This window comes from Coregonus clupeaformis, unplaced genomic scaffold (genome assembly GCF_020615455.1).
Source record: "Coregonus clupeaformis isolate EN_2021a unplaced genomic scaffold, ASM2061545v1 scaf0043, whole genome shotgun sequence".
Taxonomy (NCBI): domain Eukaryota; kingdom Metazoa; phylum Chordata; class Actinopteri; order Salmoniformes; family Salmonidae; genus Coregonus; species Coregonus clupeaformis.
The window spans coordinates 917,674-931,910 of NW_025533498.1; the positions used below are offsets into that span (position 1 = coordinate 917,674).

At 43.2% G+C, this 14,237-nt stretch overlaps 1 protein-coding gene across 2 annotated transcripts in view; it reads right to left on the bottom strand.

The window, feature by feature from the left end:
• Positions 1 to 1,143: 1,143 nt before the first annotated feature.
• Positions 1,144 to 14,237, bottom strand: part of LOC121577777 (RNA-binding protein Musashi homolog 1) — a 29,155-nt gene continuing 16,061 nt past the window's right edge. Inside the window, exons 7-14 of one of the 2 annotated variants that reach the window (XM_041891657.2) lie at positions 9,618 to 9,666; positions 4,771 to 4,853; positions 4,532 to 4,649; positions 3,990 to 4,070; positions 3,341 to 3,397; positions 2,919 to 2,975; positions 2,416 to 2,570; positions 1,144 to 1,984 (exon numbers count right to left, since the gene is read on the bottom strand). In XM_041891657.2, the coding sequence (XP_041747591.1) occupies positions 1,946 to 1,984; positions 2,416 to 2,570; positions 2,919 to 2,975; positions 3,341 to 3,397; positions 3,990 to 4,070; positions 4,532 to 4,649; positions 4,771 to 4,853; positions 9,618 to 9,666 (639 nt within the window). In that variant the 3' untranslated portion in view covers positions 1,144 to 1,945. The remainder of the gene's footprint in view (positions 1,985 to 2,415; positions 2,571 to 2,918; positions 2,976 to 3,340; positions 3,398 to 3,989; positions 4,071 to 4,531; positions 4,650 to 4,770; positions 4,854 to 9,617; positions 9,667 to 14,237) is intronic. The other variant, XM_041891658.2, reaches the window with a different exon arrangement.

Consider the following 14,237-nt stretch of genomic DNA (forward strand, 5'->3'; position numbering starts at 1 on the left):
CAGCTACTGGTCTGTGTACACCTCTTTCTGTACTGACTGGGGCAGAGGCCCTATTCCATTTTGATTTATCTACCCCTAGTCCCTATGATCTGAAAGGACACATAGGGTGCGGGGTGTTAAGACTAAATGGAACCAGGCAAAGATATCAGTACCAAAATGGCAGTCAAAAAATGCATCTCAACTATCAAATGTAGCTAGTTCCATACTTCACCTCAATATTGTGCGTGTAAACATACTCACACAGAAACACACGTTCACACATAATGACACACGCACCTTCAAAAGTAATCAGAGGACAAATACAACCATGATGTAATAGTATTTTAAGAGTCAATTGCTTTGTTAAGTATGTCCTTCATTTGTTTCTACGGTCCATATGACCCGTACATTGAACACCAAGAAAGAAAGAAAAAACATAATGAAGGAAAATAGCGCAAAATATACTTAAAATAGCGCAAAATATATCCCACCAAAAAGCTGTATTAAAGCCCACCCAATCCCCCTTAACCCCACCCATGCACCCTCACCATAGCCAATAAAAACAGGGCCTCATTTAAGTTGTTCCTCATCCTATCATCTGTTCCAATTCAAATTATTCTGAGGGATACTTGGATGTCATGACAATAGATCTAGAATTACAAGAATGGGAATCCCCATTCAAGTAATTATATTTTTATGTTAATGTCACTTGATAAGACTGTGCCTTTAAGGGGCCCGATTCAATAGAAACAGGTTACTGGCACAAATAAAAAACAACTCTGTTTCTAGCGCTGTATGACGAAATGCAGATTTGGAATTCACACAATACCAATAATAAATGTTTACAGCAAGACACGGAATGAAACTCAACTGCATGTAAATTCAAGCATGTTCTCTTGTTGTTACTTTTGGCTAATCTCTGAAACCAATTTCTAATGAATAGGATCTTATCATTCCGTCTTATTTACAAATATCATCTAGTCTTCAACCCTGCTCATGCATGTTGTTGGCCTAAACACTAAACAAATGCTTAGGGGATAGCCACTTTCAATTAGAAAATGACCTGCCACTGTAAAACATGTTGTAGCAGTTAAAAAGACTTCCAGTTAAAATGGCGCCCGAATGGTTAATAGTAACCTTGCCTGCCAATCAAAGTAACCCCCCAAACTCTATATACAATATTTTACAGGAAGGAAATAAAACATTCCTTTCTAAACCAATTACGGAATAAAATACCTTACCGATTATCATCATTATTATCATCCCGTTCAATATTAATAACAATATTACAAATGTTTTGTTTTTAAAACTATCAAAATATACATTTTTGTTTTCTTTTCATGTTTCCTGTGACACATTTGTTAAAAAAGGAAATGACATCATTTCTTTGTTCTTCCACTGTTTAAAATGGGTTAGGTACTCCTTTTGACAAGGAGACCCCATCCCACACACCATTTCAGTTCTCTCTACCCCTCTCTTCTCCTCGTTCTCTCCATCTCACCTCAGTAACACATTAAAGGGAGGTCAAAGGAGCAGACAATACATCAAAACATTGTGATTAAATAAAAATTCCTCAAATATAAATCAAAAAGAAATCTGACAGAATCTGTGTTTGCCATGAGCGCAACCCACAATCATTGTTTTCACATTTATTTTTCTGTCAGAATGATATTTAAAAAAAGAAACAGCATTGGAATCTAATTAAATAAACCTACGTGAAGGTAAAGGATAGGAGAAACAAGGGACTGAGAAGAGGAAGTGATATTAGTACAGGACTACAGGATACAGGAGTTTAAAATATAAAATAAAATATCTTCTTCAGTCGGTGGGTGGAGTCAGGGGGAGCCAGGGGCAGGGATTGACCTGTGGCTGCCAATCAGATTGTGCCATGGGTAGGCACACAGCAGTTGATTGGCTCATCAGCAGAAGTGACCTCCTTCCGTGTCCGGTGATTGGCTGAATCTGCTCAGTGGTACCCGTTGGTAAAGGCGGCGATCAGAGGACCCTGAGAACGAAGAGAGACACATACTATTAGAGACAGAGCAGCTGATATATATTTTGAAATGAAGAAAGGAGATGATCAACCAAAATTGCAAATAGTGCATTGATTTGTCATTATCCAATTTGCACTTCAAATCGAATTTTGGCAGCTATACACTTCCATAATCCACAATCCCTGGTTTCCCCTAGCATTAGATACATGCCATATGCCACTAAGCGGGCTCCTTTAGTCTTATAGATCCCTCTTTGCGATATTCCAACCCTGGGTCGTATTCATTAGGCACCAAAAGGAACAAAACAGACTGGAGCAGGGAGGGACTACCTGAACTTGTCAAATAAGAAATGCTCATTTTCATTTTCCATTGCGAATCATTTTGCTACGGTGTGCCCTAATGAATACAACGACCGTGTTCTGTCTCGTTGATAGTGACGTACCCCAAGACTGTGGCCGAATCCTGAGTTGGGGCCAGGACTGGCTGCGCTGAGATAGCTGCTGACTGCTGAGTCCTGACTAGCTGCTGCATACAGGTCAGCCATTGGCCCAGGGCTGCTGGTGCCCAGATAGCCTGCGTTACGCGACTGGGTGGAACCTGAGAGTGAGAGTGAGTGAGAGAGAGAGAGAGAGAGAGAGAGAGAGAGAGAGAGAGAGAGAGAGAGAGAGAGAGAGAGAGAGAGAGAGAGAGAGAGAGAGAGAGAGAGAGAGAGAGAGAGAGAGAGAGAGAGAGAGAGAGAGAGAGAGAGAGAGAGAGAGAGAGAGAGAGAGAGAGAGAGAGAGAGAGAGAGAGAGAGAGAGAGAGAGAGAGAGAGAGAGAGAGAGAGAGAGAGAGAGAGAGAGAGAGAGACAGAGACAGGGGAGAAAGAGACAGTCAGTCAGTCACATACACATGGACGACAGATAGACACACACAAACAGAATGATGAAGGAGAATGATCTTTACCTCTCATAGCAGCTGCTGCTGCCGCTGCCATTGGTCCGTAGGCTGACAGTGGAATGGCTGAGGGCCAGAGGAGAGAGGGACAATTTCACATATGTCTTCTTTTACCTCTACCAGTATGTCACCTTAACAGTGTTTGGCAGTGTGTGAATTTAGTTCACCAAACTATTAATTGTCAGGTAGTTGACAGTTTTAAAGACGGTGAAACCATTCAAAAAAATATCCAAGCCTAACATTGCTGCAGTCAATTCCGTGATCATCAATATTTTTTATTTGTTGCAAAAGTTGTGCTTATATTAAAGTTAGGCTTGAACCCTTCCCGATTGGAAAAAGGAGGGCCATACACCATTCCGCCACAGTCTAGCACTGTTGCCTTGTTAATAACGAGAAAGAGAGCTGCTTGTAGATCTGGAGGAGTGACTGACCTGTGAGCTCAGAGGGGTGGGGTGATGTCAGAAGGGGGGTCCTCTCTAAATGGAATTCTAGAACAGCAATGTCAAGAGAGCGCATTTTTAATTACATACACCATCCGCGTGTCTATTGACACGCACACACACATGAACATGTGCACACACAAACAGGCACACAGGACAACACACACAAGAAAGCAATTTACAAAGGAGAGACTACAGGCGAGAAGGGTGATAGGGGGAAAGGAGAGGAAGGAAGAGCACTGAGGGGAGAGTGGACATGAAAGAAGGAGAAAATTAGGTGATGGGGAGGGAGATAGAAGTACAGCACATTTTAACAAATGGCAAGATGACATTTACCGTGAGAGGGGAGGAGAAGAGGACCGGAGAGAGGAGGATGACAAATCCAAAATACAACTCTCTGAAATCTACAAGCAGCCAGAGACTCTGCCATATGTGCTTATACGTGGAGTAAAAAGTGTAGGTGTGCGTGTATATGTTTGTCAACGAACATAAAAATAACATCAATATGTATCTGTTACGATCACTAGGCCAATGCATTGTTTCCTAGCCAGTTCTTTGGATGAATAAAAGACTCAAGTCGTATGTACGTCTGTAACTAAACCTCTACATAAATCATTGCGACAGAGAGTGATGCTCATACCAGGGAACTGGTAGGTGTATCCAGGAGCGATGCCAGGGTAGCTGCGGCTAGCGTACGTAGCTGCTTGGAAGCCTGGGTAGCCTGCGAAGAGAGAGACAAACAAAAAACCATCAGGATATGGCTGAACACAGCTTAAGGAGATGCTAATGCATTTATATTAGACCTCATGTAGCATGTAGCAACTAGCACCATAACTCAGTACCATGCTGTTGCCATAACTGTAGGTGGAGCAAGAGACAATGACTTCACTGTGGGCCATGGCATACTTGAGTCCCACTGAAACACCTTCCCCCACTTCCTCTCCTCCTATCTCTTTAGCCCTGCTCTCCAGTACTGGTCCTAAATTCATAAAGCTTCTTTAAGTAGGAGTGTTGATCTAGGATCAGGTCTCCCCGGTTATATAATGTAAATCGTATTCATTGTGAATTAAAAAAGCAAAACTGATCTTAGATCAGCACACCTACTCTGAGACGCTTTGTGAATATTGTTCCAGAGTGTTTAGCGGCGGCTAAATGACCGTGTTATTGATGTTCTGTTCTTACTCAACATGCCGATCCCCAGCATGAAAGCGTCCATGCCGTAGGGCATAATCCTGGCACGACCTCGAGCCGTACCCGTCGGTGACATCACTTCCTTGGGCTGGGCTTTCTTGCACTCCACCTGGAGAGGAATGCAAATTATTTTAGATATTCTGCACATAGACACAAACGCTCCTCGCCATCAACACTGACACACACACACTCGCACATACACATACTGTACATGTTGTCCACATACATACCATTTTGTTGTTGATTTCGTGGAAGTGGATCTCACACACTTTTTCCACCATGTCTTCATTCTCAAAGGTCACAAAGCCAAAACCTGAGGGACACAGGAACACAGACAGACTGCTTTCGCTTTCCACTATGGCCATATGTTTTCATTTTCTATCAAACTGACTGCAATCATAACTTCACATGTCCAGTTCTTCCAGGTTAGGGATCACCAATTAAGAAAAGGAGATGAGGGGAGGAGGCAAGGGAAGAAAGTTAATGATTGGGATGCAGCCCATTTAACTTTGCCCTCTTCCTATCCTCATTTACACTTCTTTCCTCTCTCTCCCTCGAAGCATATTATAACGTTTTATTTGCTTTCATCTATTCAATCGCTTTCAGATGACAGAACAAATAGGTAGCGGAGACTACATCAAAGTATTGAGACTCACCTGGTCTCTACCCCTCTACATCACCCTCCCCTTGTACTGTCAAATAAATTGATATCGACTTTGCCACTTCAGCATGCTTTTGTGGAACAGTCGATGCCACGCAGGGCTACGGGCCAAAAGGTTGAGGGTTTGCCGACCACTACAGACGAGCTCACTCGCTCTGCCTGTTTCATTACACTACGATCAGAGCCGGCTGCAGACAATGATCAGCTAGGGGGAAATCAGATTTTCAAAATGTTGATGCCATGTAATATGTATATAAAATATATGCAACGAATTTTCCACCAACAGGGTTCTGTACCAATGCACCACACAACCAATAAACAAAGCATACCAACTTCGGGCACTTCAATATCATAGTTTGCGTTTTCAAAACCACAATAAATAGACTGTATCAATCTCAAACAGAAAATCCATCCCTCCCTACCATGTAGGTTTACCCAGTAACGAAGGCTTGGCCTGACAATCTCCGAATGTCATTAAACTTTTTGGTGTTTTGTAACAGATGTCTCTTTCCATTTATCAATTGGCCAATGCACAGTCTGGTTTGATTGCTTGATTTTATTTGTCAGTAAAAAAAATACATATATACACAAAGTGACCAGGATTGCACAGTAAAGTCGGGGACTTATTTCCATTGTGGTCCCGATTTTTTTTTTTCTTCACATAAATACATATACAATTACATAGATACAGACACATTACAGAGCTATAGTTGAAAAAAATGAGGGGGGAGTTTAAGAACAATTCTTACAAGCTTGTTTAGCTGGTAGCTTATTCTTTAGATGTTTGGGGCTGCTGGTGAACCATGATGTGCAGGCATAAAGAAGTGACACCGGACTAGCACACTTCCCAGAGTCTTTAGGGTGTCTATAGCTAGGTTTCCATCCAATTGGTGACAGATTTTCATGCCAATATTCTAAAATCTTCATAAAAACAATATGCCATTTCAGAGTTTCTTTTAGGAAAATGTGGCGCTGGACAACATGACAGGGAAGATTTTAATTTACTGGACATTTGAGAAATGTAATGGACATCCATTTGCATTCAGATACAACCTGGCGCAGCAAGCGCCATCAATAAACGAGGGATGTTGGCCAAATGAGCCACATTTACGTGTCCTTAAAAACAGCCTATAACAAATTACAAAAACACTATTCTATGTGTTTCGATGTGCAGCATATGCAAAACTTGACAGCCTATTTTTGGGGTTTTGTTTAGGCTACTTTTCTAAAACAATAATTGTCCACCTCATGGTTCAACTGTCAGAGATTTGAGCACTAAATGTATCAGGGCATTGCATGCAAAGGCTTAGGTGTCCACTGTATGATATTCATATTTTAATAAATATATACTGTAATATATATAGAAAGGAAAATAAGCTTAGGCCTAACCCCAGATAGATAGAGATATGCTGGTGGCATGCTACGACATCGACATGTATTTCTTCATGTCGGATGGCTGCTATGTCTGCTATACAGATATAGACATACAGAAGGAGGCTAATTCGTTACATTTCGATCAGAATCTTTGGTAGGCTTAAAACAGTCTTCCTCATCTCAAGTTCAACTGTCTGAGTCAGTTGGAGCGGCGATGCACACTGCCTTCATATCATAGGCCTGCAGTAGCTAAAGCTTACTAATAGCCATACCATACCAAACCTTCACAAACATTTCTAACCTTTACTAGGGTAATATCAAAAGTAAGTCAAGCCATTGTTTATAGAGAAAATACAAGCATAAGAGCGAATGTAAACCAGGGGAAAAACACACTACCCTCCCCTGTGCCCCCCCAAAAACACACAGCCCTCCCCAAAGCAAAATAAAAAGTTTGACAACCATCCCCTATTTTGGACCACCTCTCCCCCCCCAGTAAATTTAGATCGGTCCCTTACCTGTCCCTTCTCCCTCCCCCACACTTCAGGAGGCTGTGCCCTAACTGTCAATCTGTTGTCGTGGTGAAGGGGGATGGTGTGGAGTATTAGGTAAGGTTTTCGCCTGAGCTCCGATTAAATGAGCTGACCAATTAACCCAGCTCCTCCCTTCTCACCTCCCTTTACTTATTCCTCCCTCATCTCACCTCAGATGTCTGATTCACATTATAGGGCCAACCTGACCTGCACTCTGCTAGCTCAGATATTTTATTTTCAGTCCTTTCCAGCATGGTTCCAGCAGCTATTGTGGATGTGTAACCAGCTCAGCCCAGTACAGTTCCCACACATTAAAATACTGTCAAGAACATTGAATGTGTATCAGGATTAGTCTGTGTTTATCTATACAATGTGTGAGAGTCTGATAATGTGTGTGTTATTTGTTTCAGCATAACATTAACTTTTGCACCAAGAAACCCGCTAGTAAGGTCTGCCAATTGACCTGAGAGAATATTATCACATGTAGCCCTTTCCTGCAGTCAATGACTAAAAGCACCCTCTTTGGCCTCATGGGTGGAATGTTATTAATATTTTTCATGATTTCATCATTAATAAAAATAAAATTAACTGACGAAAATCTGGTGTTTCTATGTCAAACAGTTTTGTCATATTTCAGTCTTCTGTGATGTACAGTACCAATCAAAAATGTGGACACACCTACTCATTCAAGGGTTTTTCTTTATTTTTACTATTTTCTACATTGTAGAATAATAGTGAAGACATCAAAACGATGAAATAACACATATGGAATCATGTAGTAACCAAACAAGTGTTAAAACAAATCAAAATATATTTTATATTTGAGAATCTTCAAATAGCCACCCTTTGCCTTGATGACAGCTTTGCACACTCTTGGCATTCTCTCAACCAGCTTCACCTGGAATGCTTTTCCAACTGTCTTAAAGGAGTTCCCACATATGGTTAGCACTTGTTGGCTGCTTTTCCTTCACTCTGCCGTCCCAAACTATCTCAATTGGGTTGAGGTCGGGGGATTGTGGAGGCCAGGTCATCTGATGCAGCACTCCATCACTCTCCTTCTTACACAGCCTGGAGGTGTGTTGGGTCATTGTCCTGTTGAAAAACAAATGATTGTCCCACTAAGCCCAAACCAGATGGGATGGCGTATCGCTGCAGAATGCTGTGGTAGCCATGCTGGTTAAGTGTGACTTGAAATCTAAATAAATCACAGACAGTGTCAACAGCAAAGCACCCCCACACCATAACACCTCCTCCTCCATGCTTTACAGTGGGAGCTACACATGTGGAAATCATCTGTTCACCCACACATCGTCTCACAAAGACACGGTGGTTGGAACCAAAAATCTCAAATTTGGACTCCAGACCAAAGGACACATTTCCACCGGTCTAATGTCCATTGCTCGTGTTTCTTGGCCCAAGCAGGTCTCTTATTCTTATTGGTGTCCGTTAGTAGTGGTTTCTTTGCAGCAATTAGACCATGAAGGCCTGATTCACACAGTCCCCTCTGAACAGTTCATGTTGAGATGTGTCTGTGACTTGAACTCTGTGAAGCATTTATTTGGGCTGCAATTTCTGAGGCTGGTAACTCTAATGAACTTATCTTCTTCAGCAGAGGTAACTCTGGGTCTTCCATTCCTGTGGTGGTCCTCATGAGATCCAGTTTCATCATAGCGCTTGATGGTTTTTGTGACTGCACTTGAAGAAACTTTCAAAGTTCTTGAAATGTTCTGTATTGACTGACCTTCATGTCTTAAAGTAATGATGGGATCCAGTTTCATCATAGCGCTTGATGGTTTTTGTGACTGCACTTGAAGAAACTTTAAAAGTTATTGAAATGTTCTGTATTGACTGACCTTCATGTCTTAAAGTAATGATGGACTGTCGTTTCTCTTTGCTTATTTGAGCTGTTCTTGCCCCCCCCCACCTTGTAACAACACAACTGATTGCCTCAAATGCATTAAGAAGGAAAGAAATTACACAAATTAACTTTTAACAAGGCACACCTGTTAATTGAAATGCATTCCAGGTGACTACCTCATGAAGCTGGTTGAGAGAATGCCAAGAGTGTGCAAAGCTGTCGTCAAGGCAAAGGGTGTCTATTTGAAGAATCTCCAATAATTAGTTTAACACTTTTTGGGTTACTACATGATTCCATATGTGTTATTTCATAGTTTTTATGTCTTCACTATTATTCTACAATGTAAAAAATAGTATAAATAAAGAAAAACCCTTGAATGAGTAGGTTTGTCCAAACTTTTGACTGGTAGTGTATATAAAGTGTAATATTGGGATGCAAACTCAAAATGGAATACATCTCAACTCTATATCTGACATGGTACAGGTGTCTTCTTTTTTTTAAGCCCATAACCATGTGTGTGAGTTGTAAACTTTTGTTCCAAAGTAGATTTGTTTAAGACTACCAAGAATCACTATGTGACCCTAATTTGGCCCACCATAGTAAAATGTTAATTGTGTGTGTGTGTGTGTGTCGGCTGGTGTTTCGTGGCAATACCTCTGTGTCTGTTGGTGGTTTTGTCGAACATGAGCATGGCATCATCGACCTATGAGAGATAGAGAGACACAACCAGTTCACAAACACAAACACAAACAGACCCCACAGAGCCCCAGGACAGCAACACAAATCATGAGAAAACAAAAAGATAATTACTTTAAACATTGGAAAGAATCAACAAAAACACAGAGCAAACTGGAATGTTATTTGGCCCTAAACAGAGAGTACTGTACACAGTAGCAGAACACCTGACCACTGTGACTGACCCAAAATTAAGGAAAGCTTTGACTATGTACAGACTCAGTGAGCATAGCCCTGCTGTTGAGAGAGGCTGCCATCGGCAGACCTGGCTCTCAAGAGAAGACAGGCTATGTGCCCACTGCCCACAAAATGAGGTGGAAAGCTGCACTTCCTAACCTCCTGCCAAATGTATAGAGACACATATTTCCCTCAGATTACATAGACCCACAAAGAATTTGAAAACAAATCCAATCTTGATAAATTCCCATATCTATTAGGTGAAATACCACAGTGTGCCACCACAGCAGCAAGATTTTGCACATTGTTACAACAATATACATAGCCAATAATATAAGAATTCAAATGTCTATATTCTTTTAAAACTTTTGTGAGGGTAATGTTTACCGTTCATTTCTGATTGTTTATTTCCCTTGTTTATTTCCCTTTTTGTTGATTGTCTATTCCACTTGCTTTGGCAATGTAAACACGTTTCCCATGCCAATAAAACCCTTTGAATTGAATTGAGAGATGAGCTTGGACACCACACACACATGCACACACACACACACACACGCAGACCATTACACAGCATGGGGCTTCATTGTCCCTCCTTCAGGCCTGTCCTTTCGAGCAAGAGAGGAGAGGGGGCCAACAGATGGAGAAAGCAGAAGGGAGCAAGGGGGGTGACAGGTGACAAAGGAGGAGGAGAGAAAGAAGGGGGGACAGGGGAGAAGAAAAAGAGTGTGGGGGAGGTAAAGAGAAAAGAGGAGATTGAGAAGAGATAGGAAGAGGCAGTCCTTCTTCTCTGTGAAGTTAAAGAGTCACTGTTTAACTCACTCCCCAAGTTCTACACTCTTAGAAAAAAAGGCGCTATCTAGAACCTAAAATGGTTCTTCGGCTGTCCCCATAGGAGAACCATTTGAAGAACCCATTTTGGTTCAAGGTAGAACCCCTTTGGTTCCAGGTAGAACACTTCTGGGTTCCATGAAGAACCCTTTCCACAGAAGAACGACCAAAGAACCCTTTTGGAACCCTTTTTTCTAAGGGTGTAGGAGGGAATATTCTCTCCCCCTCTCTCTCTGTTTGGTAGGGGGGGATAAGCTTTTCATAAACTCTGTGTCCTGTTCTCTCTTTCTTCTCCTCTCCACAAAGTTTACTATTCCCATGGAGACCCTGTAAAGAATTTCAATTAGGAGAATTTACCCTCCTCTCACTATGAATAGAACTACAGAGGGAGAGAGAGGGAGAGAGAGAGAGAGAAGTGTGTGTGAGAGAGAGACAAAAAGAGGGGTGGGGGGATGGAGAGAGGGGGACACCGTTGAAAAAAGGGCTTAGAGAGAAGGCAAGAGATAGTTCAGGACAGAATAAAGATGGGAGGGGGATTGGTGCATACGAAAGTGTGGGTCGAGAGTGAAAAGGATAAAATATTTGGGGGAGAGAGAGAGGATTGGATGGACAGAAAGACAGACTGAGGGAGAGGCAGGGAGAGAGAGAGGGTTGGATGGACAGAAGGACAGACTGAGGGAGAGGCAGGGAGAGAGAGAGGGGGTTGGATGGACAGAAGGACAGACTGAGGGAGAGGCAGGGAGAGAGAGAGGGGGTTGGATGGATGGACAGAAGGACTGACTGAGGGAGAGGCAGGGAGAGAGAGAGAGGGTTGGATGGACAGAAGGACAGACTGATGGAGAGCCAGGGAGAGAGAGAGAAAGAGGGTTGTATGGACAGAAAGACTGAGGGAGAGGCAGGGAGAGAGAGAGAGGGTTGGATGGACAGAAAGACAGACTGAGGGAGAGGCAGGGAGAGAGAGAGGGTTGTATGGACAGAAAGACAGTCTGAGGGAGAGGCAGGGAGCGAGAGAGGGTTGTATGGACAGAAAGACAGACTGAGGGAGAGGCAGGGAGCGAGAGAGGGTTGTATGGACAGAAAGACAGACTGAGGGAGAGGCAGGGAGAGAGAGAGGGTTGTATGGACAGAAAGACAGACTGAGGGAGAGGCAGGGAGAGAGAGAGGGTTGTATGGACAGAAAGACAGACTGAGGGAGAGGCAGGGAGAGAGAGGGTTGTATGGACAGAAAGACAGACTGAGGGAGAGGCAGGGAGCGAGAGAGGGTTGTATGGACAGAAAGACAGACTGAGGGAGAGGCAGGGAGAGAGAGAGAGAACAAAGAGAAGTGGGGGCTTTGTCAACATGCACCCCTTTCATTTTTCCTCTCACTCCATTTTTCTTTTTTTTCTATCCCACTCCCTGCAGCCCTATTCATGCTGACTTCCTCCCTCCCTCCCTCCCTCCCTCCCCTCTTCACTCTCCTTTGCTGGTAAGAAAGTTAGCACAAACTCTCCTCTAATAGAGAAACTGTGAAACTACTCCACGTTTTGCCAGTGAGAGACATTATCAGTAGTACCAAAGCTAACACACGCACACACAGCATGACTGCATTGCTATTTTCATTACCTATCAGCGAAGTCTAATGAAACTCAACACAGGGTGAAATGTGAGTGGAGGAAAGCTCCAGTTTGATTTCTAACCTTTGAGATCGTTTGATGGTATCTTCATAAAAGCAGTGCATATGACAAATATATTTCGTTTTTTTGAATCTGACAACAAAGTTTACACAAACTGTGCATGTGAGTGTGTGCCTGTGAGAGAAGATGTGTGAGAAAGATTTTGTGTGTGAGTGTATGTATCTGGGTGTGTGTCCCTGTGTGTGTCCATGGAATATGGAAAAGGTCAGGGTTGGAGACCCGTTAGTCCAACTGAGTCTCTCTCTCTATCTCTCTCTCTCTCTTCCGCTCTCTTTCACACACACACACACACACACACACACACACACACACACACACACACACACACACACATAGCCCCCCACACCCACAAAACAGCCCCCTCCCCAGTCCACCCACTGTCCTTCATTCAGTTTTGATATCCCTCCTCCCCCCTCCTCTCCCTTCACCCTTCCGGTCCTTTAAACCCAATGACACAGCAAAGTCGGGACAGGGACAATAAGTGGACAGATGCAGCACCAGAGACATGTTGTCATAAGCAGTGTGTTACATGTTCAAGTAGGCTCCTTTTAGCATTAGGCTAACACATGTGGGTGTGAACACTAAATAGCCACCTTTAGCCCTATTATCGAACTGTGAGGATGGCTAACAGTGAATTTTACTAATTTACTGGCTAGCTAACATCTTGAAGCTTATAGCTGTGGGTAAGCTTTATTGTCGTCAGTATCAATAACAAAAGTGTTAGGCCAACTGTTACAGAGTCACGAGGGTATGTGACAAGCTAGCTTTGTGTCTGAGAGGAAAGTTAGCCTCCAGGACAAAGTCAATAGGAAAACAACCTGTTGTCCACTGTGTCCAGAGCAGTTTAATACTATCTGGCTGAACTATAGTGTCTTGTATTTACCTCAGCACGGTTCACACTCACTACCCAGCAGAGAGCGCATCCCCCTTACAGCATGTCACATTACATTCTCATTAGGTTACATTGACAAGGAACTTTTCAGGAACATTCTGAGAACATTTTCAGTCACACTCTCACCTCAACCACCTTCCTCTCTCCTCTCTGTTTCACTCTTCCCTCGCTCTCTTTCCTTCCCTCTCTCCACCCATCTCTCCAAACAGGCCAGCAAACAAAGTGTCCAGTGAAGCCCTCTAATTGCAAACTCACATGGCTGACTGGAGCCCAACTTATCCGTCTGTCCTGTCCACCCCTATATCTCTCCCCTTCCTCTTCCTCTATCTCCACCCCTCCCCCTTCTCTCTCGTCCATTTTGGAAGGATGAAGTTAGGCCTATAGTTTGCTGACTCTTCAAAGTGAAGCTGGTGCTGCGGTATTATTGCACTGTACTTTGAGGCAGAGTGCTATCCGATGGTTTCCCAGTACTGTTTGGGAGGACAGGTCTGGGAATGGGAGAGTGGGAACGCCAGGACAGAACACAGCAGATTTCTGGCCAGGCAAAGCAGGGGCGTAAAACGAGACGCGTCTCTGTGGGATTCTGACCTGCTTCCCAGACAAACATGGTCGCCCGTGAGCGCTGGGATCGGCTCGGTTGAGCAACCAGTGTATGGTTACATCCGGTTGGTCAATCACATCAAAGAAAAAAGGGCTTATGTTTTGCACTAGACTGACATTGACCCCATTTAGGCCTAAATGCCAACCTAATTTGGAAGTGCACAGACAACAATGGTAAGAAATTGACAGTTCTGTTGAGTGTGCCACACTGTCCATTCTTAAATCAAGTGACAAACTCCCTCCAAGACACGCTGCTGTACAAATCAAATGCTGGAAGCGCAATGTGGAAATATGCAAAGATTTCATTCGGCCCAAGCATCCCCTATGTGGAGATCAATACTTGACAGGATCCTCCACCAGAACTCT